Genomic DNA, 26039 nt, shown 5'->3' on the forward strand with positions numbered 1-26039 from the left:
AAGTCATGTATCCTGGCCCATCGATTGCGACCCTACTCCCTCCGACGCCGAAACTCACCCACCGTCGAGCCCTCCACGCCACTCGCACCTTTGGCCCTTGTGCAGTCACTCATACATTACATGGAGTTGAATTATTCCGGGCTCGCAATTAGGGTCGCGCGGGGACGGAGGCTTGAAAAAGTGCAGGCCAAACTCTCGCCGGCCACGCACTTCCAGCACGTACATTTGCATTACATGTATGTGGCACATTCATGTAGATAAAAAGCTTCTGCACGGGCGAAAAGCACAAGCGGTTGCAAAGTTCGTGCCCGACCGCCCGTCTTCGCGCCCCCGTCTGCTGACCAGGGCCGACAGCGCCGCTCCTGCTCCCCCCCCCCACACACACACCATCCCACCCCCTGTGCAAGCTCGGCTGTCTGGGGCTGGAAGGGCGCTGGTCGAAGACCCCTGGTAGCTGGCAGGCCTTGCGCAGATCGCAAGCAGCTCGGGCAAGGATAATTGGATACCGAACTTTGGGCAACGCTGGGGGCAGGGCCACTGCTCCTTGACAGCTTGCTCTCATCTGCAACTGTCATCCGCAACCCTCGGTTCTGGTCTTCTGGAGACGAACCCCAAGATCGCGGGACTTTGCCACCCTGTACCTGTTCCAATCGCACTGTAGCGAACTCCAGCGAATTGCCACGGACGACAAGAGTCCCAACGGCGCCCCCACCAGCGCAGTACTGACAATCCACCATTGACCACCAAGTGCAGGTTGACCTAAACTCCTAAAGACGCTTGATCCGCCAACTGCCCACCGGTTTCCTCCCAACGTTCCTCGCCGCCTGCAAGCCCACTCCGCCTTCCGCTCTGGTCTACGTACGCATTATCGTAGTGCTATAAAGGTTTGGGCGTTCGAAATTCCGGAAAGGCGCTTCCGAAATGCTGGAATTAATATTATGTTTTTAAGTTTCGGAAGGGCGCCAGAATGTTTGACAATCATGTCCTTAAGTTCGGCGGCCTGCCCCCGGCCGTGGACTGAGCCAACGGAAGGGGCCCCCACGCGCTTCGAAACCTTGCCCTTGCCCTGTGTGTTTCTGCATGCGTACCGTACAGCACTACGGTGGTACGATGCGGTACCGGTACTGTAACCTCTGCCACCCCTGAAACTGACGTGCCAGCCACGTCCGGTAAAGCAGCGCAACTGGATGAGCGGGAGATAAGGTCAGGCACGGCGTGTCAAACCCGTCCACCCCTTCCTTGCGCGCGCCTGCGCGCGCGCCACGCTGGCGAAATTGGTGCGAGTGATATTAATTTTTCGGCGAATTCTTTACTAAACAATATTGTTATAGGTTCGGCGCCCAACTTCGGCAACCATCGCCGAACTTTGAACGCCCAAACCTTTCTAGCACTACGGTAGTTCCGCAACACTCGTTAATAACGTCCACGAGCACGGCACGCATAGCACGCTGCTGCCTCGCTGTCCGAACGACGGCCGGGGCAGACGCCTGCACTCTCCGAGGCACCCCTCCACATTCTGGCACTCCACCATCCACACCTACCGCATCCATGCGCGTATGGCGACACCACCCATGCCCAACAACCGCATGCACAGTGGCGCACCATTGCCCGGGCAGCCCGGGCAGCCGTACTTCACACCCACCCCTCCCCTCCCCCCGTGGGCGCCGACCCAATGCCCCATTCCCCTGCGCCGCTGCGCCACGCCCCACCCCCCCCCCCCACGTCCCACGGCTGCAGCTAGCGGCCGGGGCTACCGGAGCCCGGCTGGCCCCGAACCCTCCGTGCGCCCCGCCCCCCCCGCCCCTGCCTCCGGCTGCGGTTGCGGCTGCGGTTGCAGCGGCACGCGTTTCACCAGGAACGAGCAGCGGTCGGGCGGCCGGCCCTGTGTATGTGACAGTGTGAGCACGTAAGCATGTGGCGAGCGTTAGATCTGGTGTTGAGCCCGATGGCGCCGGGGGGCGTTGTGTGGGTCGAGAGCCCACCCTGCTTGGGACGCGAGTCAGGAGCTTACAATCAAACCCCGAGCGGGTTTGCCCACTGAGTTGCGCGGGCTGCTGCACAGCACCGATAACGCCGCAGCGCGGCAGCAAGTTGCTGCCGAGCTGGCCCGCAGACACATACACACACGTGTCTCCACAAGCCCCTGCACACGGTCCCCCTCCCACGACCTCCGCCTCATCCGGTCCTCCCTCCCAACCACACCCCCTCCCCCCCTTACACACACGCACCTGCAGGTAGGGCATGATCCAGGGCTCCACCACACCGCTGTCCCGGTAGCCCAGGCTGCGGTACAGCGCCTGCGGGTGTGTGCGCACGTGCGCGTGTGTGGTTGCGTGAAAGGGAGCAACAAAGCGCAAAGGCTTTGTCACAAAACATGAGGAAGGGACCACGCAGACGGCGTATGCAAAGACTGCGTGTGAGGTTGTGTGGGTGTGAGTGAGTGTGCGAATGAGCGTGTGTGTGCGTGTGCTAGGAAGGCACACGGGTGTGCGCGTTTGTATGCGTGCACTCGTGTGCGCGTTTGGGGGACATCTGTGCCTGAGGTTAAGATTGTTGGCGTGCGCCCATGCCCAAGGAGGCTGGGGCACGGCCTGATGTACCTGCGGGACTTCCTCTGACCCGCGCCCAACCTGCCTCCCCTCCAAGCCTGCAGCGCACCCCAGCGTGCTTGGGTTTGGTCCTCTGCCTTCCCCCCCTGGCCTCCCCCCCCCCCTCACCTCCCCCCTCTCGCCTCCCCCCACCCTCTCACCCATGGCGCCGTCTTCTTGGTGTTGCAGTGCAGCCCCACCGCCTTGCACCCCCACTCCGCCGCCAGCGCCTCCGCCGCCGCCATGAGCTGACGCGCCACGCCGCGCCGCCGCGCCGCCGGCAGCACCGCCACGTTGCTCACGTAGGCGTAGCCTGCATGGGCGGGGGCCCGGGGATTGCACTCATGATTATTCAAGAAGTGAAGGCATGGGGGCGGAGGGTTGAGTCTGAACCAATCCCATAAGGAATCAGCAGCGCCGCAAGGAAAAGCTGCAGCCGCATATGCGAGCCGGGGGCGGGGGGTTACATTCATGATTCGTTAAGGAAGTGGTCCGGCGCGGGGGTTACGAGAACCAAACCCAACGCGCGCTGGACTTCACACAGCCAGAACGGGGGAAAGACGTACGCCCGAGCCCAACAAGGGGCAGTGGGATGCGTGCCTGCGCCCGGCGTTTGGTGTGGGTGCCGGCAGCTGACGTGTGTGTATGTAATGCGGCGCGGCAGGCACCCGTGCCATGTGGGTGCGGAGGGACCACGGGCAGACTCACAGCTAGCTCCGTGCCCTCCCTGCCCCCTTCCCGCTCCCCCATCCGCTTCTTCTAATCAAGCATGAATATAATCCCCCTCCCTCCCTTCCTCCCTCCGCCAACCACCCCATGCCGCTCACCGTCCCGGCGGTACAAGCCGAACGCGCCGTCCCGCCGCGGGTCCAGCTCCCGCGGCGGCACCAGGTCACAGAAGCTGTCCACCGCCGCCACCCCCACCAGGCCCACGGACTGCAGCAGAGGCACAGGCGGGGGCCAGGGGGGGGGCAGGCTTTTCACCATTTCCCAACAAGAAAGCAAAGACAAGAAGGCGCATGACAGGGGGCGGCATGCCTACGGTACAAGAATACAAGACCGAGCGCAGGCGGCCCCACTGCCGTAAGCCAGCCACTGTGCCCAGCCTGCGCGCTGCCCACCCCACCCCACCAGCATACACCCCCTCGCAACCCGCCATGCGGCCTGCTCCCGCCAGCCGGCCTGCCTGCCTCCGCAGTGTACCCCCCCTCCATCCCTCCATGCCTCTCGGCCCGCCGCCTCTGCCCGCCGCCCCACCTCGGCCGCCACGCCCATGCCGGCCCGCACGCCCGGCCCCAGCGGCCGCGCCAGCCACCACATGGGGTTGGGGAAGGCGGTGGACAGGTGGGTGACAGACCCGGGCGTCTGGGAGGGGGGGGGGGCGAGGTAGGGGGGGCAGCCGTCCATGCAAGGCGGAATGGTTTCGGTCAGAGTTACTAAAACGTGCGGCCTTTGACAAGGTTGAATCGGGGGGGATGAGAGAGGGGTACGGCAGTTGACTCCAATTCCAGCATGTTCACTATCAAGGGCTTAGGAGGCCCGGAAGCCAGACTGAGACTGGGAAGCAGATCAGGCCAAGATTGTCAGGGCAACGCCAGGCCGGCAAGTGCATGGATAAATGGCTAGCGAGGCTGCAACGTCCGGATATCGCCGGGTGTAGTCGGAGCTGCCTGGTGCACTGATGCCCACATGGGGGAGGTTTGAGGCCGCCACCGCCACCGCACCTGTGCCGCCTGCGCCGCCGCCGCAAACGCCGCCTCCGCCGCCGTGCGCTCCTCCGCACTGCCCGGCGCCTCCCCGTTGAATGCCAGCAGCAACACAGAGCTGCAGGGGCCACAAGGGAAGGGGGTTGTAAATTCCAGCCCGAACTAAACCAAACGAAGCTAAAAAGAGCGGGGGCGTGCGTGGCGGTGGTGGTGGTGGCGGTGGCAGTGGTGGTGGTGAGGCGCCACAGAAAGGGGGGATGGCACTTGGGGTGGGGACATGAGGGTGCGGCGCATGCAGTGGTGGTCGTGGCGATGTTGTGGCAGCAAGGTGTGGCCCGTCGGCTCCCTGCGGCCCCTGCTCCCCGAGCTTCCCCCTGCCCTCGGTTTGGTTGGGTTTTTATGCCTGCCCTGCCTCCCCGCACACGCGTACACAGCGTCGTATGCTCTTGCACGGAAACGCTGGGAACAAGTCCCCTCGCACTCCACGCCCCCCCCCCCTCCCGATGTCGTGCTCCAAGCCGGGGCGCTGCCGCCACTCACTTGCCGCCGCCCTCTCTGGATATGCGGTCGTTGATCTGCAGCGCTATGATGCGGTCCACACGCATGGACAGCGCCTGGTGCAGCGCGAGGGTGAGAGGAGGACAAGGCAGGAATGACACGCCCGCGTGTGTCGTCACCACCGCAGGCCGGCAGGCGCAAGGGGCAGAGCAAAAGCAGCCACCACTAGACGTAAAGGGGCAGCCCGTTTGTGCCGCACCACCCTCCTGCCGACCGCCAAAGCATGTCCCAGAACATGACCTCGCACGCGGCACTCCTCCGAGTGTCCTGCTCCTTTGCGCATGCGTATGTGTGTGGGTATGCGTGTACGGTACGTTATGTGCCGCCGAAGCCAGCAGCCGCGCTCCTCACCTTACTTCGGTCTGACTCCGCCTCCGGACAGAACACCTGCGCAAGGCGGCGCAGGCAGCAAAACGTGCAAACCCAGCTGGGCAACAAACTCAAACACTCGACAGTCCACACGACACACGGCCGTACGATGTCCCCTCCCGCCGCTTCGCCCGCTCGCAGACCAGCCCTCTGGCCTCTGCCTCCGCGCCCCCTCCCAAGCAACCTCCTCAGCAACCGGCGACGTGCCTCCCTGGTTTCCCTGCACAGGCCACCCTTGAACGGCGCGCGGCCGCACATTAAAGCACGATGCAGCCTGCACATACGATTCTTCGGCTGCGCTGGCATCCTTGCTGGCCACCCCACATGCGCGCGCGGACGGTATCGCGTGGCCATGCGGCAACCCAGCGCCAACGCCCCGGCGCACCCGCGTGTGTAGGTCCGCTGCCGGCCAGTAGTCGCGGAGCTCCGCGGCGCGTATGTGCAGCGGCGCTCCGCCCTCCTCGCCACAGCTCACCCGAGGCGGCAGCGGAGCGGGCTGCTGCGGCGAACGCGCGGCGGACACGACATGGCGATGTCGCCGGGGCTGAGCAGGCTGTGGTTGCGAGAGGCGCCACCCAGGAGCGGAACGACCGCCGTTTGCATGTTTACAACGCTGGTTATATACACCATGATGTGATACGAGCGCCATCGTTGAAGCTCTGGCTGGCTCTTTGATGGAATTGCTCCAAAACCTGCTCTCGCTAAGCAGCAACACGAGTTGCAGATTATTACTTGCAAGCACACACACGTATACGTATTCTTGGATAGTCAAGTAGTGCTAAGCTTCCCATAATGCAATCACTGCACGCTTTGCAGTCAGAGGCCAGTTGCGTATATCTGTCACACGTGTGCAATGCATGTAGACATTACCAAAACTGCATGGCACATAGTTCCTCACTCGGGCTCGCAAGATCCGTACGGCAAGGCGGTGGTTGGGGGTCGCGCCTTTGTTTTGCGCTACGTCCATGCTTAGTTGCTTACCCGTTGCCGGAATAATCTTAGCGCGGCTGTATGGGGCGGGGGGCGGGCAGCGGTGATGCAGTCAGGGCAGTGTGGTGAGGGCGGGTCCTGGGAGGTTGAACAACAGGCAGGGCCCAGAATTTGTGCGGAAATGGGCGAGTGATGGATCCGGCTTGCCAGGGCTGGCTGTGTATGTGAGCGAATTCGAATGCTTATCAGGTCAGCAGCGGTGCAGGTTCGAGAGACTGCAGATCTGCATTCTCCACGGAGCAATTAGGGCTGGGCGGCTGGCCAGACCCTGTTGGCTGGTGGCCGTCTCACTTGGGCTCACGAATGCGGGGGCCAGACTTTCCTTTTGGTTGCCTTGGAGTTACAGTGCCCTGTATGCCAAGGCTCCCTGCTACGTGAGGGTGGCGTCGGGCTGGCCTTGCATTTGCACGCGGCAGCACCAACCCACGCCTCGTAGGTGCCAGCTTCCATGCACCACACCAACTGTTTCAACAAACCATCAAACTCATCACCATCATACACACCGTGTTCACACACAAGAGGACGTCCGTCCTAGCGGTGCATCCGCGCCGGCATCGGCCAACCATTACTGTGCCATGCGCACGACGCGGGGGGTCCAGGGGGGCCGTAATTGTATTCTCCTCTAACCGTCTCTCGGGCCTGCCCGTGTGTTGGGAGGCTGATTCTTACCTTCGCTCCTACAGATTCCAACAATTCGCAAAACACATACAAAATCTCGCAGACGTGCGCTCCCATCCCCGAAACGTGTTCTCTCATCGGCACCACCCCTGCACCCCAGCACCCAGCCAATCAGGCACGCCCCTGCTCTTTCTGTTCCTAACTCAAGCGCGACGTTGCGTTTTCCCGAAGGAAAAGAATTTGGTCTCACTTGAAATCAGCCGTCTTTCGACACTCCCAGCTTCGTTGTCACGATTGGGCACAGAAACCGGAACACCACTTCTGAACTGCACTGTTCCACGCACCACAATGCCCAAGGCACGGCCGCGGAGGAGCATCCACTGCACCCTTTATTTCGTGTAGTGTGTTCCGTCCAAACAACTTGATAACGCATGCCACCAAATCACCACCACTTGCGCGAAGGGCCGCATGCATTGCTGCCCGTAACCATCGCGCACACATAGACGTCACGCACCCACAACCACGCACAGCCCCACATTCGCGCAACCGTTCGGGCGCCGCAGCTAGCGCCTGCGCGCCTCGCAACTCCCTTCAGGATCGCGCTCGGGGGCAGACAACGTTAGCGCCGGAGTGCCCTACCCAATACGTTGCATCAATAGACCGGGCCAATTGCCCGGCCTGCTGCACACATACTGTAGGCTGTCACACCTCCGGCGCACCATTACTGACATTCCACACCTCCATGCCAAACCGGCAAGCGCAATAATGCCAACTGTGCAAACTCCAAAAAGAGCTTTCCCGGTCCCAAGACGCTCACCATACTCGCCGCACTCCGCGCTGGATTGCTGTGAACTAGCCGTATAGCTTGCATCCAGCGCAACAACCGCTTCTCACCACTCCGCCTTCTTCTTTTGCCGGCAAAGCCGACAACCGCATATGCGTCTCGTGTCATCAGGCAATGTATTGTGTGGGGGCGCCGTACGCCGCAGCGCCTGCAGCCACCATGAGCGAAGCCTCCGGTGCGGTGCGTGTGATCCGCTCTCATGCAGACCCATCTCTCCCAAAAGAAAAACATACACCGGCAACTTCGTGTCACCCTCGCAGCCAAGTTCTTTTAGCACTGCGCGCACGTCACACACACACACACGGTACACAATCCAAACAAGAATTTGCCGGTGCTCCATACGTCGAAAGCTCACGCCCACATACAGTCGCCACAGGGCCGCTCCCAGTTGCACTGGCACGACCGACGTGGCTCAGCGCACATCAAACGCCCCCCACCATTTGAGCGCGGGCGGTCCCCGCTCTGCAGTAGCCCCCCGGTCTGCTCGCGCACCTCAGCTCCACTTGCGCCCAACACCTCGCTACTACCTCTCCTAGCTGTACGCATGCGCGGCATGCGCTATTGTGGTGCTTGCAGCAGCAAAAACTTTAGCGGCATAGCGCTGCGCTTCGGTGAAGCCGCGCCCCGCACTCTTGCACCGGCTACACCCGGAGCGATACCCTTGGGCAAAATTATCAGTTATGCCATGCCACAGCCCCCCGGACTAACCAACGTGTCTCTCCCTGGAATACTGCTGCGCGTGTAATATAATCAGCAAAGTCTCTCTCTGGTCCGGGATGTGCAGGCGGCTGTTATGCCGCTGCAACTATTTTTGATATGCCTAGCACACATCGCACACAGTACAACATGCGCCCCAACCGACCACGTGCGCGGGGTCCTCTCCATGCCGGCGCTCCAGCTCTTCCACTCCATCGACTCTCCGCCCGCCGCGCATTTCCTCAATCCTCTCCCCGCGAGAACATTAGGGTTCTCAGCCACGAAGATGCGACCTACACACACATCCTTGTACTAGCCCGTCAGAGCATGGGCATCTAGTACTCGTGGGAAAAATTCCGCAGCCCAGGCCCGACGCCCGGCACCACGCACCGCAGCCGTGCAACACCATTTGCGCTGCACACGCATCAAATCATGTGCCCAAAGGAAAGAGGCGGCACACCCCGGCCTCCATATGAAGGGCCGTGTGTGTGTGTGCGCCTAGGCGTGCTTCGCTCACTCCGAGGGTTGCAACAACTCAATCCCGCTGGGCGCTCACGCCAAGCGCGCCGCAGCCTCCTCTCCGCGTCCCTCCGCCTCCACGAGCAACCCAATCCCTCGTGTAAATGCGTGTGCCCTCGCGTTCCACGGGACTGACTCCACTCCATTCCTCGTCCCCTCCCCACCCTTCGACCAGTAGAACATCTTCGCAGCGCACGCGCGGTGGCGGCAGCACTATTCAGCAGGCGCAGGTACGACGATTGCCGCCACGCGACCACAAAAGAAAAACAACACATCGAGCACTGCCACTTGACCTCGACAGGCAAACGACGACAGGCGCGCTCAAGTCACCGCCTAAACACAGCCAGAACGTCCACGTAAACTAAAAGTGGGCGCAATCAGCAGCAGCAGGGCGCTTCCAACAAAAACGGGAAACACAGGCAGGGCCGTTCGACGCCCGCCACCACCTAATGCCGCTGCAAACTCACCGGCAACGCGACCGGGGGCCGCCGTGGCACACCAACGCCGCGCATCAACCCATATGCGGTTATTACAACAGCAGCAGCCACAGCGAAAGCGGCATGCCTGCTGCAGGGCGAGCGCGCGGCACGGGCAGCACACGAGCGCACTTCTCCCGCCGCCTCGGCCTCGACGCACACCAAGGCGCAGGCGCACAAAGGCGCAAGCGCACAAGGCGCCCACAACGGCGGCGGCGCTTACATGCGCTGCACCAGCATGTTGGGCAGCGCGCCGAAGCCAGACAGGCCGGCGGCGGCGGCGCCGTCCAGGCCAGTGCCGTCCAGGTTCATCTCGCCGTCCTCCACCTTGGGCATGGCGATGTCGATGGCGATCGTCGAGCCCTTGAGCCGGTGCTGGCCGTGGCTGACCACGCGCTGGATGGCGGCGTCGGTCTCGAACGTCACGAAGCCGAAGCCGCGGTGCTCTGCCTTGTTGTCCTTGGCCTTGGGCAGGTAGACGTCCATCACGTAGCCGAAGCGCATGAAGTAGTCCTTCACGTCGGCCTCCGACGTGTCCTTGGTCAGCTTGCCGATGAAGATGCGCGGGCCGGCGCGCGCGTTGGCAATGGCGGGGTTCTCCAGCCGCTTGAGCGTGCTGTCCAGCGAGCGGCGCCCGGCAGCAGAGGCCGCCGAGGCGGAGGCGGCGGCCTGCATCATCTGCTGCACCGCCGCCGCCGCGCCCAGCGTGTTCAGGTCCTGCAGCATGGTCTGGCCGGAGATGCCAGACAGGCCGCCGTGGCCGGCAGCCGCCACGGCGGCGGCCTTGGAGGCGAGGCCGTTGGAGAGCAGCGAGGTGGCGGCGGTGAGCTCGCTCAGGCTGTTGAGGCCGCCCATGCCGTTCAGGCCGCCCATGCCACCCGCACCCGACAGCGCCGACATGTGCGCGTTGACGCCGTTGACGTTCTCGCTCAGCGAGGCGCTCTTGGCCAGCGTCTGCAGCGCCGCGGTGGTGGCGGCGGCGGCGGCCGCCGCGGTGGCGCTGTTGGCGGCGGCGCCGTTGAGGCCCAAGCCCAGGTTGAGGCCCAGCGCCTGGCTGGTGGCGCGCAGGGCGGGGGTCATGCCGCCCGACAGGGCTGCAGCGGCAGAGGGGGAAGCGGGAAGGCAGGAGTAGAGCGGAGGGGCTCGTCAGGCAAGGAAGCTAAGGCCAGAGGAACGGGGGAGAAGCGCGATGGAACCCACTCGCGGGTAAGAACAGACCGAGGAGCAGCCGCGCTTGTACGCACCGCCAAACCCACACCACCCAAGCATCCACCACAACCGTCCCCCACCACATCCCCATCAGCGCCGCCGCACAGCTCTTGGCACCGCTCCCCGGCCCAAGGTCCCGCCGTCACACCCAGGCCACCCAGGCCGCACCCACCCGCGGGTCCGCTCATGAGCGAGGCGGACGAAGCCAAGCTGTTGGAGTTGATGCTGTCCATTACGTCCGCGTGGTGGTGGTGGCCGCGGTGGCCGCCGCCGGGGCCGCCGCCCATCATGCCGCCCACGCCCAGCTCGCGCTCCTCGCTCAGCGAGCGCAGGTTGCCAAAGGTTGCGTCCATGGCGCCGGGGCCGATCAGGTTGTTGTTCATCATGCTCAGGCCGGGCCCGATGATGCCCGAGCCTGTATGGAGGTGGGCAACGTGGGAGGTGGGGAAGCGGTGAGGCCAGGTGAGCGGGCGGCAGGAGACAAGGGCGCTGATGAGGTGTGCGCATTCATCATCAAACCCTTGCGGAGAGGGGAGACCGCACGCCATGCGGCGACCACTGGTACCGTAAAGGCTAGGGTTGATAACGCGGGCCACCGCCGCGGAAGCCGCACACGCAACCCCTCACCGTTGTCGAAGGACCGCCGCTGGTTGGGGCCCACCGGCAGGCGCGCAAAGATGTTCTTCAGCGCCGTGGGCTCCTCCTTGGGCGTGGCGCGGTCAATGGCGATCTCATGGCCGTTCATCCAGTGCTTGACGGCCATGACCTTCTCGACTGAGTCGGGCGACGCGAACGTTACGAAGCCGATACCACGGTACCCCTGCTTTGAGTGGTCCTTGGGCATGTACGCGTCCTGCAGCTTGCCGAAGCCCTCAAAATACTGCCGGAACTGCGCCTCCGTGACTGAGGGGGGGATACGCGCGACGAAGATGCGCGTCGTGCGCGGCGGCGAAGGCTCGCCCTGCGAGCACAAGCGGGAGCGGGGATTCGCACGTGCTGATCAGCAAGTGAACCACACGATAGGTGGGCTGCGAGGCTCGCGGGAACCGCGCAGGCAAAGCGCTTCGGTGTCGCAGCCAACCGACCGACCATGTGTCCGAACGCGCGCAGCCCCGCGAACGACCTGTCGTCTGCTCACCTTGGGCAGTGCAATCTTTGCCTCGCATCGTCGCCCGTCAATCGTGTGCTCCACGCCTAGCGCGCGCGTCGCCGAGCCGGCGTCGGTAAAGGTGACAAAGCCGAAGCCACGGCTCTTGCCGGTGTAGCGGTCCTTCATCACCTCTGCCCCTTCCAGCGCGCCGAACTGGGAGAAATATACCTTCAGGGTCTCCTCGCTGCGGGGGGGAGGGCAGAGGCGCGTAAGGAAACTCAACCGGCCCCAAGATATCAGCCGCTGCCGGATATTTGCGTTTTCGCGCCCGCGAGCCCCAAACACCTTGCCGCCGGGCTGCATACATGCCTGACTACATCCTTCATGCAATCCCGGGCCCAGATGGGCCATCTGGAGGGCGGCCCCAACCCCGACCGAGACAGCATGCGAGAGCGACTCACGTCGTCTCCCACGGCAGACCGAGCACTGCCAGCTTACGCGGCTGCTCGCCATCCGGAATCGTTGACGTGAGCTCCAGGTTGTCTTTGTCCATGCTGGGAACTGGTCGATGCAGTGAAGTCGGTCCGCTCAGCTGTTATTATGCAGTCAAGCGTAGCTGCAGCACATCCACTGTTGGACTGTTTGTTGAACTGCGCAGTATGGACAATGTAGGGGTAGGTTAAGGGCAGGGCGAAAGCGGCCTCCTGTCTTTTGAAGCGGGGCAAAGTCCCCATCCCGCATCCGTCGGCCAGCCCAAAAATCCATCATAATACCAGGCCCGATCCATTTCATTTATGCAACGCAAGCCGCAAGACGCAGCAGCTCTGCGGTTGGGCGCCGCACCTCTGCTTCCGGCTCCTTGCGCTAGGGCTCTCTCCTAATCCTGGCTAATCGTTGATGCGTAATGTATGGCTTCTGCTCTCAGCACTGGCACTGCCGCGCGGCCCTAGGGCAGCGGGCGGAACGAAATAGGAAATGCTCAGCAAACACTCAGGGGAACACCTCCAACAAGCTGTATATGTATTCTCTGTGGGCGTCACTATTTGTAGGTCAAACGAACGCAGCATACAGGCCCCTCAAGGAAAAGTCGAATCGGCAGGCGACCGATACGCCGTACAAATCGATCGCGCTCGGTGTGGCGGAGTAGGGGCGGGATTGGATGACCCGACCCCGCCGCGCAGTGCACGGTGCCATGGTGGCACAGCTCGTGAAGTCGCTGTAGGAGCGGGCCCCAGGGAAGCTGCGCCGTGTCCTTGGGTGCCGCTTGCGGCCCCCAAGCGGCGCCTTCGGTCTCTTCCTCGTGCTCTCATCACAGGTGCCAAGGGAAGGGCACCTCCCCTGCTGTTGCCGGGTGGTGGCAGCAAAAGGACTCCGCGGTGGAACCCGGCTCCGCCGCAGCACTCAGGGGCCCCGGCGGGCGCAAGGAATGGCACAGTACAATCGGTACAAGCGAATAAGTCACCCCCTAGTCCGTTAGTTTGCACTTGGTGCTTCAGCCCCTAAGGCCCGGCTCCTCCGTGCCCCCCCCCCTCCCCACCACTTACACTGGCCTTAGTCTGAAACCTTACTTACTAAGTGAGAGACGTATTGCGTCCTTACCTTATTAGCAACCATTTCTGGTTCTCCAGCAATTCATGGGTTGAAGCTTCACACCAGTCAGCTGAGCCACGGCGTTGCTCCACACATGGTTCATTGATATCCGCCGGCCCTCCAAGCTGTTCCATTCGCTGTAGGCAGCCTTCAGCAGCTGCGCCTGGTCCTCGGAGAAGAGCCGGCGGCCTACCGGCTGCTGGTTAGCCACCCGGTGCCAGGCCTGCTGCAGTGCCACCAGCACCTGGGCACCGGCGTCCGGGTCCCGGGCAGCATTCCGCCGGTCACGGGCTTCCGCACCACCCTTGCTGGCCCACGCAAACTGTTGCTGCAACAGCTGCTACTGCTCCTGAGTTGGATGCTGGGCCGCTGCCGCCTGCTGCAGCTGGTACGACAGGTGGCTCAGCTGCTGCCCGCTGTTGCGCGCCGCCCACGCCTGCTGCAGCTGGGAAAACGGGTGGCTCTCCAGCAGCGGCTGCTGTGCATGAACTCACGTGTAACAAGGCTACCGATGCACACTGTCCATTCATCACACGGCCGAGAGTTGAGCGCGCGGTGGGCCGTTTCGAGGGGATTTCAATGGATAGGATCCCGCGTGTGGCCGAAGTCTCAGAACAGGACCACTGATGGCACGGCGTGATAGTGCTCGGGCACGGTGCGCAGCGACCGTGGCGGCGTGGCCGAGGCCGTGACCATGACCGTGCGGCACGCCTTGGTGGTGCACTGGGGCCGCCGGAGCCCTGGCGCGTGCTGGCCCTCCCCTTGCGCCAGACCTTGTCGGCCCTGCCCCCGCGCGCCGCCCCCACCGCGGTCCCCGCCACGCACTGCTCCCGCTGTCTCCACGGCCCCCGCCCCAGCCATTGCCCCAGTCGCTGATGACCGCTTCATGCCTGCCAGTCCTCGACGTGCTTGAAAAAACGCAACACAAGCAAACAACCGAACATGACGTTGTAGAGTCCGCGGCTTCTTCACCTGTGGCTCCATGTACGTCCGCTGGCGCGCCCATCGTCGAGGGCCCCGTCATCGAGCGGCCATGCTCCTATCTGGCAAGAGGCATGCGCGTCCTGCATGATGGATGCGATCTGGGGCTTCATGGTGCATTGGTCCATAAGAGACTCAGCACGTGCGCTGGTCCCATAACAGCATTCCCCAAACACCCAACACCCAACACAGTTGCACATGCCATTCACACCAGCTGTCGTTGTCGATCACGTCAGGCCACGACCAGGGTTTGCACCACGTTGCGCGCCGCGCGTCCACCAGTCGTTTGGGTCGCGAGGGCAGGTGTCAGCTGGTGTCAGTCAGGAGAACGCGTAGCTTGCTGGTGCTCGAGCCCGCAAGAAGTGCAGCGTAGGTAGCATAACAGGTGCGTGCAGAACGCGAGAGCATCCGAGGGCCGAAAGTGCGCGCTGGTCAAGACCCCAGGGCCGAAGCTGCTCAGCCGTCGGCGCTTGCCAGTTGCCACCCTGCAGGTTGCCTGCCTGACAAGCTCACCAGTGTCCTGCGGCCGCAGATCCCTGGGCACCAGCTGTGCCAGCGCCATGGTCGTCAATTGCCATGGGCGCTGCAGCTTCGTGCGTGCCTGCCTGTGGCGCCGGTGCCTGGTGCATGACGTTGCCTGGTGCCGGCACCGAGCATGGCCACCACGCACGCGATGCGCTGGAGGCTGGACCTCAGGGCTGAGGATCTCCGCCAGCGCCGCCACCATATTCCTCGTGCAGATGTGCGGTGCTGCCCCTCCCGCGCCCGCCAGCCTGCGCACGGTGTGGCGGAGTAGAAGCGGGATTGGGATGACCCGACCCCGCCGCGCAGTGCACGGTGCCATGGTGGCACAGCTCGTGAAGCCGCTGTAGGAGCGGGCCCCAGGGAAGCTGCGCCGTGTCCTTGGGTGCCGCTGGCGGCCCCCAAGCGGCGCCTTCGGTCTCTTCCTCGTGCTCTCATCACAGGTGCCAAGGGAAGGGCACCTCCCCTGCTGTTGCCGGGTGGTGGCAGCAAAAGAACTCCGCGGTGGAATCCGGCTCCGCCGCAGCACTCAGGGGCCCTGGCGGGCGCAAGGAATGGCACGGCGTGTGCAAACGGGTAAGGCATTTGGAAGAGCATCCGTATTCGGTTTGCTAATCACGGCAGTCTGTTGGCAGGTAGGCACATCTACAAGCATACAATGCGTGGACTGCGTGCACATCACCTGTATCCGCATCCACAGCGGCCTCCCCTTCATTCCCCAATCCCGACTTGCTTCCAGTCTTTCTCTTCGCTACGGATCACTTCCATTGGCGCAGTAGACGCTGCGGCGTCCCACAGCGGGCGCATGCTGCGAACACCGTACTCGATGCATGTGTCGCAAGTATCGGTAAAGAGTTTGATGGGGTTTAGGAGCCAGTCCTGTGTGCTTTTGGGTTTGGCTTACATTGCTCCGAAGCCCGCCAGCTTTCCATTGCTGGTGACGTTACACGAGTGACCTTACATTGCTCTCCAGCCCCGACTCCTGTCATCTGTCGGTCTTCGTACCCTCCACTGCCCTGGTGACGTAGGACCAGCTGCTGGCGTGACGCACGGCTGCTGCTGCCTCTGGCCCGTCAAACTTTTTTATTGTTAGATTACTCAGTCTTAGTTGCGGCGGGACGGTGCGCCCTCGCCATCTTGAACCCCCGGCGGCCGCGGGGCAACCCCGCCGCCCAACTTCGGACCCCGGCGCCGGCCAAATTCAGGTGTGGAGACGCATAGAGAAGTGTGTTAATGCAACAAAGTTAGCGGAGCTGGCTGCCCGGCGCATCTGCACGACCCGAGCCGTCTGGCATGAGTGCAGGGCGACGGGCAGGGCGTGGGCAGCCAGCTCCGCTAGCCCCGTGTCAATACCCCAATGGAAAGGCGCTTGCCGTTTGGTCAAGACCAGCGGAGTAGCAAATTATACTAGATTATGTCAACAGCTAGCGGCTCATTTATCTCAGATGTTCGCTTAAAACGCACGAAACGCGTTGACTAATCCGACACAGCTGGACCGTCGTTCCTTATTTTATACATTCTGAGAATCTCTTGCCATTGGCTTCATACCATTGATCTTCTGAAGCAGTCTGCAGCTGAGTTGGGCTCAAGGCCCGTAACACCGGGAGTATGGGCAACTCATGTACTCACCCCCTGGATGCGGTCGCTCATTTGGTGACCGAGGCAAGTCCCTAGATGTATTTATTTATCGCGAGGGCAGGCGCGTGTGACTGCACTTTGGGCGCGGGCGGGCTTCCAGTGACCGGCGGACCCACTCCGCGCGCCGTGTCAAACTTGCAGCATCTCTGATACGTATTTGGGACTCGCCAAATGTACCGCATTGGGGCCCGGGCTGTGGAGCCGCACAGTCCACGGGCCGCGGCGGAAGAGGGGGGGCAAGGCTCTAGCGTGCCCGTGTGCACACGGCTAGCGGCGCAGCCTGCGTAGCAGCGGGGGGCGTCTGAGCACATGCGCTCCTGGTTGTGAACAGCGGTGTTGTGAGGGCATAGCATCTGGTCTGCGCTGCTTTATCTGTCTGCAGCACCGGCTCGACAACTAGATTGCAAGCTAGAGCTCAGGTGTTTCAGTGTTTGCGGGGAGCATGGCACCCCGTTGGATCCCGTTGCCTGAATGACGGACAATGTCACATTATGCATGCACGACGCAGGCTGAGATTCAAGAAGCGGTTCGGAGCATTGAGGAGTGGCAGAAGGCCCAGGCGCAGGCTTTTAAAACCGGCACGTCAACTGCGGTAGGTTATCCAGGCTCAAACCTAATTTGGGCTGGTTGGGGGTGAGATAAGGGGGGACTGCCGGTGGCTATACGCGATGAAAGGCCCGACAAGCAAGCAGCATCTGGGCCAGGCGAGGGTAGACACGCAACCAGGGACACCGCGCAGCCCGGGGCGCGCGAGGGGCTGGGCAGTGGCCCCGATGCGCTTCCGCCCGGATCCCCACTGACAGCACGCCTTTCGTGCATGTGTGTGTGTGTGTGTGTGTGTATGTGTGTGTGTGTGTCGCAGACGAATGCTGGGCCGCTCCTGCAGCGCGTGGGCGGACTGGGTGAGTAGCGCTGCGGCCGTGTGGGCGGCGGGGCAGGGGAGGTCGAGCGCGGCAGATGCAGCAGGGCCGCGGGCGGCATGTCACGGGTTTTGGGGCCCGCGCAAATAGAGGATAGCATGGGGGCAGTTTACTCACGTCACAAAAAAACCAAGACCCAAAACTAGATCACAGAGCGCGCAGCGTGGGGAATGGGTTGTTGTGGCACGCACCCGCTCCTTCGGTCTGGCGCTTCCTGTGCCCTCACGCTGGCCTACCATTGCCCTGGACCCGCCTTGTGCTGGTGTGTGGCGTCAACTCGCAGATGTGGTCAAGAAGGTGGTCGAGCTGTTCTACAGGTGGGTGTTGGCCGCTGCCACCAGTGCAACAAGCCGCGTTGGATCTTTCGCACCCATCACGCCGCTTCCATTACTCCACACTTATACTGTGCCGCCGTCGCCGCCTCCTCCTCCTGCGCGGCCTCCTGCACCGCTTACCTATTTCCCCTCCCTCCCTCTCTCCCTCTCCCGCTCCCTCCCTCCCTCCCTCCCGCTTCCCCAACCCTCGCAGGAAGCTGTACGCCGACCCGCAACTGATCAAGTACCTGCACGACCAAGACCCAATGCACCTGCGGGCCAAACAGTCCATGTTCGTGTCCTGGTGCGTGCAGGGGGCGTAGGGGCGGGCGGGGGAACGGAGTGTGGAGAACGGAGTGATTAAATCACTTCATAGTATGGAGGGGGCCGGTTTGGCGTTGGGCCTGCTATGGTCCTGGATCCTGTTCTCTATGCTTACATTTCCGCGAAGGCCTGGTTGGTTGCTGGAGTTTGGGGGGTGGCAGGCCCAGTACTGCGTGGCTCCTGCCTCGGCCCTGTGGGTACTGCTGGGCCCCAACTGGGCATCGACTGGGCGACTGGCCGCTCAGCCGCATCCCTAGCGCCCAGCGCCCACTCCGCCCCTTCTTCCCAATACCACATCTCCTACCCAAACCCAAACCTCCTATTGCGCTGCCTGCAGGCTGTTCGGCCCCCCCAACGTGCCGTACACGGGCAAGTCGGTCCGCATCGCGCACCTGCGCATCATCAAGCAGCGGGGCTTCAGTCCCGAGGACTTTGACCTGGGCATGAAGTACTTCGAGGAGGCCATGACGGAGCTAGGGGCGCCCGAGGTGAGGTATTACTGGTGGCTATGGGAACCCGCCGGCGAGGGTGTGAGCTGCTGGCAGGGGCGGGCGGCCGCACTGGGGTGCCCGTGGCCACGGCTTGCTTTGCAGCGCAACGGCGACGGCAGCAGCCCGCGCATCTCTTTTCAACCTGTATGTTACGACGCTGCGCATCCACAAACGAGATACCCCAATGCTTGCTTCCATGCATGCGTGCATACTCCGCATGCACAGCATCTACCCCTCCCCCTTCTTACCCTGCTGTACTTCGTGATCCACTTATCTAGTTACCGGTACCGTGCGCAACCCCCTCCCGCTTGCGCCCGCCAACACACACGATCATACACTGTCTTTGCGCTTTTCCTTGTGCCCGCCAACACACACGGTCACGATGCCCCCCCCCCACTCCCCAGGTCCTCCGGGGCGAGGTCATGCGGCGCATGCTGCCGTACAAGGACGCCATCTTCACACCCGCAGCCGGAGACGCCGCAGAGGAGGCCCGCTGGGCGGCGGAGGCGGCGGCAGAGGCCGCAAGGGCTGAGAGCCCCCACAATGGCAGCCACGCCGCCTCTGCCGTGGGCTCCAAGACGCCTTCTTCCGCCCTGCACGCCGCCAGCGCGAACTTCAACGGCTTGGCGGCGGCACCTGACGCGGCAGCGGCGGCGGCGGCGCCAGTCGCAGTTGCTGGCGGCAGCCGGCCCGGCTCCCGGCAGTGCCCGTTTACCGGCGGCCGCCTGTCCCGCCCCGCCAGTGCCGCAGTGGCGCCTACCGCGGCGGCAGCGGTGGCGGCGGCGGCTCAGGCGGCGGCAGGCTCAGATGTGAGCGCTGCGGTGTCGGCCGGCCTCTACCCGCCCGTGCCAAGCGCCGACAATGCGCCCGTTGCAGTCGCGGCCCCTGTCGCCGCAGCCGCCAAGCCTCCTTCCCGCGTGCCGTCAGCGGCGGCGCCGCCGGACCACAGTGTGTCTGCCATGGAGGCGGAACTGGCGGCCTTGGGCCAGGCCACGCCCGCCGGCGCCGCCGCGGCGCCATCGGTGTTGGCGGCTATGGTGGAGGAGGGCGCGGGCGCGGTTGTGGGCGAGGAAGAGAGCGACTTGCTGGGAGCCGAGCTGGCGGCTCTGGTGGCGGCAGAGGACTCGGCGGCTGTGTGAGAAGCGAGGAGCAGGGCACGCGGAAAGCAGGTGGGCGGGCGGAGCCGCCCAAGGGATGTGGACGGGGTTGTCGCGGCACGAGGTCACGCTCCGTGTGATGTTGACGACGCACCGCACGCCGGCTGCATCGTTGTGGAAATGCACGTCCACCTGGGGTATGTGAGGTGGGCGAGGGTAATGCTGGCGCGATGGGTCGTGCATTGCTCTGTGTCACAGTGGGCCATGCAGTAAAGTGGCGGCGTGATGGCCGGGTGGCCTGTTAGCTCTCCGGCCGCGGTATCGGGGTTCCTAGGGTATCCTTGTTGTCCGTGTCGTATAGTGCCGCACGCATGTGTGGAGTGGCCGCCAGCGAGCATGCCAGCCTTAACCCGCGAACACATCAACAAGTTAACAAGTTAAGGTGTTGACACATGCAAGCGGCTAGTAGATTGGTGCATGGGAGGAGGTCCGAACAGGAACGCGCATGGCATGTGGTGTGAAGGGCGCATCCGCATTCATATGCGGTCTGCTCAATGCCGAGCCGAGTGAGGCAGCACAGCTGGCGTGCTCGGGGTGCATTGCCCCGGCTGTTGCACGGCCTGAATGATCAGGACCACTTGGGGGTCAGGGATTTGGGTTCACAAACATTAATTGTGTTAAGGCTGCAAAGTGCCAAGCAAGCAATGCTCACCTTGAAGTGGTGGCTGCCTGCTTTCTACGGTGTTGCCCGAGGCTGGAGAAATGGTAGGTTCGGATAACAAGCGTTTGAATGGGTGTGTGATGGGACAGGGTTCAGGCAGGTTGGCGAGGTCCCATAGGGTGCAGCTGACGCCCATACCCCAAGCGTTTGAATGGGTGGTGTATCCGTTTGCACTGGCAATGAGCATTGAAGTATGTATGTGCATGCGAAGACGACCACGTGCAACAGCAACAGGAGAACCAGCGCGTGAGCGTGTCATGCGATGAATCACACGTGCGCGCGCGGGATGTTTGAGGGGCGACTCATAGTACGGTATGTCGTGACCAGTTTGCGTGCGTCCATGCTGTCGACAAGTACAGAGATCAGTGGCGCGCTTGCTTGGGTTGTGGACTCGTAAAGCAGGGATGGAGTGGGGCTGTCAAGGAGTCACTGTAGCAGGAATCACCGTGACCCAGAGGTGTATCCGCAACCGGGTTCCGTTTGATGGTCTCAACGGCTCGTGTCGGTTGTCTTAATGGCCTGCGAATGCGGTAACTTCCGACATAATCCTATGATATCGAGAATACGTTAGCATATCCGCAGTTTTCCTTAATCAGTCCTTACGTCGAACACTGACGGCCCGAGAGGCTGCACGTATCAAGTCCCGCTGGGCGTGGTGTGGTGCGAGTGGCGCGTAGGCGGCTGCGCCGGTGAGTATGACGCACGTTGCAGGGCCATATTTGCGCAGTTGCCCTGAAAGCCATGTTACTCCAAACGCATGGAGCTAACAGCTGTACGATATGCTGAGCGGAGAAGTATTATTTTACTGAGTGGAGGTGGCCACGTGTGAAACAATAAAACGAGCCCCGGAGTTCTTACACGGTGCCTCGGCAAATATTGCCTATCTCTGTAAGCAGCAGAACCCTTGCCTGTCACTGTCAGAGCCCCCGTACCATACCGCACAACTGTTCTTGCGTCCCGCCGCCCTCCCCCCTCACCGGCTGTCCGGGGGACCCAATGGGTCGGCCCTCCGGTCTTGCACTCCGACTTCAAAGCTCACACTGACGCCGTCGCCTCTCTGATGCAGCCACCACCGACCACAGCCACCGTGATCGCCACGCCGCACCACGTGCCTTGCACTTCTCCAGCTCCAGCCCCACCGCGACCAATACAGCGCCGCGCCGCCACCCGGCACAACTCCTCCACCTCCTCCTCCTCCTCCTCCTCCTCCTCCTCCTCCTCCTCCTCCTCCTCCTCCTCCTCCTCCTTCTCCTTCACACACTCCTCATCCCACACCACACCACCGCAAGCCCCCAGCTCTGCAAGCGTCCCCCGCTCCCTGACGGCTTCCCTCCTCCGCCCCGCACGCCGGCGCGCCTCACGCCGGCGCGGCCGGCGGCGCCTCCGGCGCCCACAGCTTGATGGTCCGGTCGTAGGCCACAGTGGCGACTGTGTGGCTGCCGTCGGGGCTGATGTCCGCGCCCATGACCTTGCCCTCGTGCCCCGCCAGCAGCTTGAGCAACTTGTGGTCGCGGCAGCTCCACAGCTGTGCGGGGCCAGGCGCGGCAGTGGGGCAGGGCAGGGCAGGGTTGGGGCGGGGTTACATTCAAGATTGTTTAAGAAGTGGTGGCGTAGCCAGGAAACGTAGTATAGCAGGGCGAGCGGGGTGGAGGGGCTCGGGGCAGGCTGGGTGGAGGGTTGCACGCGGTCTGTGGAGAATCTGTAAGGACATGCGGCGTTGCTGCAAGAAATAGGTATGCGTGACCAGACACGTGTCAGCTCCTCCGCAGCAACACAACCCATCGCCTGACGCCGTGACGCACGTACCCAGCACGCCCAACCCCAGGCAGTTCGCGCTCACGTACCCGTCACGCTGCCCTCACCCCTGCCAGCCTTGCCTCCCTGACTTACATGCCCTACTCCGTGTCCTATGACCCGCTGGCCCCCGCACCCCCCCACTCTCCCGCAGCCCCCCCCCCCGGACATCGGTGACAACGCTGCTGCTATGCTACTGTTACTGGCTACGCCTATACTTCTTAAATAACTATAAATGTAACCCCTGCCCCCCCGCTCTCCCGCTCCCCACCTTGGCCACGCAGTCGTATCCGGCTGTGAGCAGCACGTGGCCTCCGGATCGCTCGTAGCGCACACACGACAACAGCGAGTTGTGGGCGGGCAGGGTGTACACGCAGCCGCGCTTGCGCAGGTCCCAGATCTGGGGAGAGGGAGGTGTACATTCATGAATAGTTAAGGAAGTGGTCGACGGTAGACAAGTTGTGTGTGCTTAGCCATTCATGCGAATGGTGGGGGTGCGGATGGCGGTGGGGCGTGGAGGCGGGCAGGATCAAGTGGGGGAGGTTCAGTGGGTGGACTACTGGACTGTGAGCGTACTGGCTTTGGGTGTGGAGGGCCCAAAGGCGGCAACGGCCCGGCGGTGGCGGGGACGTGCCGCAGCAACTCACAGAAGCACGCCTCGCGCACGCATGCCCCCGGCCGAACGTGAGGCGGCCCCCCAACCCCACCTTACGCCTGAAACACCCGCCCCGGTGCCGCCCCTGCCCCGCCATCCTTCTGAAACAATCATCTGCCCACCTTTGCCGAGTGGTCCTCGCTGCCCGTGGCCAGGTGGTATCCGTCCGGCGCGAAGTCAATGGCCAGCACTGCCTTGACGTGCCCCTCCAGCGTCAGCACGCAGCGGCCTGTGCGGCAGTCCCAGATGCGGCCTGAGGGGCGAGGCAGGTGTGGGGAGGGGAGGGGAGGTGGCGGGGTCAGGAGAAGGAGCTCAGAAAGAGGAGATATCGGGGGGCCCAAGCCATCATCACCCCTACAAAAAAGTGATGACTCTAGCAGCTTGCAGTGCACCCTCCCTCGCTCTTTTGCATTGGGTTCGGTTTAGTTTGGGCCCCCAACCAAAGGCTGGGTCTTAGTTTACGGTACTTGGGACTTCACATGAACGGCGACCCCCCCCCCCCGTGTGCTCCGCTAGTTTAGCTTGGTTTGGTTGAGTTAGGGCTGGTACTTACAACCTCCCGCCCTCTCCACACACACCCCGCTCCCAACTCACCGTACGCGTCCAGCCCCGCGCTGCCCGCCAGGCTGCCGTCCGGCTGGAAGGCCAGTCCGTACACTGCGCGGCTGTGGCCCTCCTGCTCCAGCAGACAGGCGCCGGTGGCGGCGTCCCACAGCCGCCACGTGCCGTCGAAGCTGGCGGTGGCCTGTGGGAGGGGGCGGGAGGGGGTTGTGTGGGGTGTTGCAAGGATGTTTGGAAAAGCGGTAGGGGTGGGGCGTTGGGGCATTACATACATGATTGGCTGGGAGTCAAAGTTTTTGCACAGTGGAGGATGGGTGTGTGGGTGAGGGTGTGATGGGGGTTGGGGGCAGTGGCAAGGCCCGAGGCAAGCGGGGATGCGGAACCCGAACGCAGCCCTCAGAGCGCAGGGGTTGCAAGGCGCGTGCTGCTGCCGAGTCGGGGCGCCCCTTGGTCTGACCGACCACACCCACGGCCACGGCCACGCCCACGGCCACGGCCACACCTACCACGTGTCCGCCCATGGGGTGGAATGCCACTCGCGCCAGTCGGTCTGTGTGCCCCTCCAGCGTTCGCACCACCTCGCCTGCAGGCCCACACGCACACGCAGACAGGGGGAGGGGTGAGCGACGCCACTTGCGGCATGTGGGGGAGTGCCCGTATACATCCTCATCGCGCTTGCGCATGTTCCACACCATACACAACACCACACTCCGCCACACATCACATCACATCACATCACACACCACCACCCCACACACCAACTCCCACCCCACCCCGCCCCAACCCCCACACCACACGCACAGGCAGCACCCACCGCTCCCGCTGTACAGGCGACACACGCCGTCCGAGGCGCCCGTGGCCAGCTGCACCACACCTCCCCCACCCCCTCCAGCTCCTCCTGCTCCCCCGCCCGGCCCCTCCGCCTGCATGTCGCCCGCCGCCGCCGCTGCGCCCAGCCCCGAGGCCGCGGGATGCCAGGCCACGCCCGTGAAGCGCGGCGTGTCCTTGGGCAGCGGCGCCGCCCAGCGCTTGGTGACGGCCGGCACCGACCACACCGACAGCGAGCCGCCCCAGCCTGGAAGAGGTTTGGGAGAGGTGGGGAGAGGTTGGGAGAGGTTTGGGCGAGGTTCGGGAAAGGTTTGGGAGAGGTGGGAAGGGGCTGGGAGAGGTTGGGAAAGGCGGAGCGCGGAAATGGAGGCGGGCGGGGAGGGAGGAGGGTTTGGATGAAGAGGAGGAGTGGCAGAGATGCACAGCGCGCACCGACAGCGGGCTCCTGGTGTTTGGATGCGGTGGTGCGTGCCGTGCACGTCCGGCGCCCCGTTGCGCATGGACACCCGCCCACCCACCCACCCGTTCACCCTTGCTCCCTGTCCCTGTCCCTGTCCCTGTCCCTGTCCCTGTCCCTGTCCCTGTCCCTGTCCCTGTCCCTGTCCCTGCCCCTGTCCCTCTCGCTCTCGCTCACCTAATCATCCCCAGTTCCCCCTTCCCCTCCTGTCCCCCCCCAGCCCCCGCCTCACCGCAAGCGGCCAGGCTGGCGCCGTCCGGCGAGAAGGCGCAGTGGCTGATGGGGCGGCTGTCACCCAGCTCCGAGCACTGCTGCACCACGGCCCGGGCGGAGCTCACACTGGAGCGGTACAGGCAGCTCACAGCCTGGGGGGAACAGAGGGCGGGCGGGGAGGGGTTGTAAATACCAGTCCAAACTAAACCAAAACCACCGAAAAGGAGCGGAGCACAGGCAGAGGCGGTTTATTGATCAGGGGACGGGCGCCCATGGTTGCCGGAGGGAACTTGTGACATGATTGGAGTGCAGGGGCAGCCAGGGCAGAGAGGCGGAAGGGCACGTAGGCGGCCCGGCCGGCGTACCCCCTGCAGATCTGTGCGCGATGCCGCCGCAGTCCGGACGCGAAGCCTGCCACCGGCCCTAGGTGCCGTGGGCAGCCTTCCCTCCTGCCTCCCTCCTTGCCATCCCTCCACGCAAACTGCCCGCTCCCGCTCCCGCTCCCGCCCCCTTCCTGCCCCTGACGGTAACGCCTGCATCCCCCCCCCTGCTCCCCCCCCACCGACGATGATGGGAATGTTTCGTTGGGCCCGGCACATAACCTCCCACCAGACACACACGTTCACCCACCCACCTCCAGCTCCCGCGGGTCCTCTCTCCGCCGCTTGGCTCCCTGCAGCCGCGCCTTGGCCCGCAGCAGCGAGTACCTGTGCGGGGCCGACAAGCGCGTGAACGTGTGTGTGTGCGTGTGTGTGTGTGTGTGTGTGTGTGTGTGTGCTTGTGTAAGTTTGTGAGAGGCGGTATGCGTCTTAGTGTGTGTCACAAAGCACAGGGGAAGCAACCCCAGCCACACCGTGCGTACGTTGTGTGTGGAGTCAGCATGGCAGCGGCCGCGGGCACCCAGGGCAGCCCGCAGCGGCTGTGCGCGCATCGCCAAGCGAAGCAGCAGCCGCAGCCCACCCACCCCCAGCCATTCCCTCGCCTCCCCCACCCCTGCCCCCACCTGGCAATGGCCATGCGCGCTGTCCGCAGCTCCTCAGGTCCCTCCGTGTAGAACTTCTCCTGAGGGGGGTCGTGAGAGAGAGAGGGGGGTTGTACATACCAGCCCAAACTAGGGGGGAGCAGCATGCGGGCGACACACGTGAGCACACGTTGGCTTTACTGGGGTCCGGAACCAACTGCCCCCCCCCACGCGGGCCCCCCCGTCGGCCTTCATACTTGTGATTGAATCACTCCATTCGTGACATGAACGGCTCCCCCTCCCTCCCTC

General features: G+C 63.5%; 4 protein-coding genes across 4 annotated transcripts; 1 reads left to right on the forward strand and 3 right to left on the reverse strand.

Annotated features, from left to right (window-relative positions):
* Positions 1-24: 24 nt before the first annotated feature.
* On the reverse strand, positions 25-6020 carry CHLRE_16g662650v5 (uncharacterized protein). Its single transcript, XM_043071014.1, has 11 exons — positions 5607-6020; positions 5204-5239; positions 4835-4908; positions 4313-4412; positions 3846-3953; positions 3416-3524; positions 2750-2901; positions 2229-2297; positions 1089-1882; positions 642-1017; positions 25-268 (listed from the first exon to the last, which is right to left on the reverse strand). The coding sequence occupies exons 1-9, from the start codon at positions 5868-5870 to the stop codon at positions 1751-1753; spliced, it is 1044 nt and encodes a 347-aa protein (XP_042915656.1). The 5' UTR covers positions 5871-6020; the 3' UTR covers positions 25-268; positions 642-1017; positions 1089-1750.
* Positions 6021-6538: 518 nt separating this feature from the next.
* CHLRE_16g662702v5 (uncharacterized protein) lies at positions 6539-12750 on the reverse strand. The gene is made up of 7 exons (XM_043071015.1): positions 12507-12750; positions 12125-12313; positions 11712-11907; positions 11201-11534; positions 10746-10988; positions 10517-10523; positions 6539-10458 (listed from the first exon to the last, which is right to left on the reverse strand). Exons 2-7 carry the CDS (start codon positions 12214-12216, stop codon positions 9222-9224), a joined length of 2109 nt encoding a protein of 702 aa, XP_042915657.1. The 5' UTR covers positions 12217-12313; positions 12507-12750; the 3' UTR covers positions 6539-9221.
* Positions 12751-16140: 3390 nt separating this feature from the next.
* Positions 16141-21165, forward strand: CHLRE_16g662750v5 (uncharacterized protein). Its single transcript, XM_043071016.1, has 7 exons — positions 16141-16418; positions 16903-16986; positions 17257-17296; positions 17598-17631; positions 17843-17932; positions 18290-18440; positions 18848-21165. The coding sequence occupies exons 1-7, from the start codon at positions 16365-16367 to the stop codon at positions 19580-19582; spliced, it is 1188 nt and encodes a 395-aa protein (XP_042915658.1). The 5' UTR covers positions 16141-16364; the 3' UTR covers positions 19583-21165.
* A 9-nt stretch (positions 21166-21174) lies between these two features.
* CHLRE_16g662800v5 (uncharacterized protein) lies at positions 21175-26039 on the reverse strand. Its single transcript, XM_043071017.1, has 10 exons — positions 25911-26039; positions 25773-25831; positions 25404-25476; positions 24789-24921; positions 24086-24346; positions 23778-23854; positions 23305-23455; positions 22833-22963; positions 22327-22455; positions 21175-21786 (listed from the first exon to the last, which is right to left on the reverse strand). Exons 1-10 carry the CDS (start codon positions 25983-25985, stop codon positions 21619-21621), a joined length of 1257 nt encoding a protein of 418 aa, XP_042915659.1. The 5' UTR covers positions 25986-26039; the 3' UTR covers positions 21175-21618.

The sequence above is a fragment of the Chlamydomonas reinhardtii genome, chromosome 16, assembly GCF_000002595.2.
Source record: "Chlamydomonas reinhardtii strain CC-503 cw92 mt+ chromosome 16, whole genome shotgun sequence".
Taxonomy (NCBI): domain Eukaryota; kingdom Viridiplantae; phylum Chlorophyta; class Chlorophyceae; order Chlamydomonadales; family Chlamydomonadaceae; genus Chlamydomonas; species Chlamydomonas reinhardtii.

Coding starts and splice junctions, on each gene's coding strand:
- CHLRE_16g662650v5 (XM_043071014.1), bottom strand. CDS start 5,870: ATGGCGCTCGTATCACATCATGGTGTATATAACCAGCGTTGTAAACAT. Junction 5,240..5,606: donor CAGCGGACCTACACACGCGG/GTGCGCCGGGGC, acceptor CGCCTTGCGCAG/GTGTTCTGTCCGGAGGCGGA. Junction 2,298..2,749: donor CCAAGAAGACGGCGCCATGG/GTGAGAGGGTGG, acceptor ACACACCCGCAG/GCGCTGTACCGCAGCCTGGG.
- CHLRE_16g662702v5 (XM_043071015.1), bottom strand. CDS start 12,216: ATGGACAAAGACAACCTGGAGCTCACGTCAACGATTCCGGATGGCGAG. Junction 11,908..12,124: donor GGTCTGCCGTGGGAGACGAC/GTGAGTCGCTCT, acceptor TCCCCCCCGCAG/CGAGGAGACCCTGAAGGTAT. Junction 10,989..11,200: donor GCGGCGGTCCTTCGACAACG/GTGAGGGGTTGC, acceptor ACCTCCATACAG/GCTCGGGCATCATCGGGCCC.
- CHLRE_16g662750v5 (XM_043071016.1), top strand. CDS start 16,365: ATGGGCAACTCATGTACTCACCCCCTGGATGCGGTCGCTCATTTGGTG. Junction 17,297..17,597: donor GCAGCGCGTGGGCGGACTGG/GTGAGTAGCGCT, acceptor GTCAACTCGCAG/ATGTGGTCAAGAAGGTGGTC. Junction 17,632..17,842: donor GTGGTCGAGCTGTTCTACAG/GTGGGTGTTGGC, acceptor CAACCCTCGCAG/GAAGCTGTACGCCGACCCGC.
- CHLRE_16g662800v5 (XM_043071017.1), bottom strand. CDS start 25,985: ATGAAGGCCGACGGGGGGGCCCGCGTGGGGGGGGGCAGTTGGTTCCGG. Junction 23,456..23,777: donor ACCCCATGGGCGGACACGTG/GTAGGTGTGGCC, acceptor CCCCTCCCACAG/GCCACCGCCAGCTTCGACGG. Junction 22,456..22,832: donor GCGAGGACCACTCGGCAAAG/GTGGGCAGATGA, acceptor CCCTCTCCCCAG/ATCTGGGACCTGCGCAAGCG.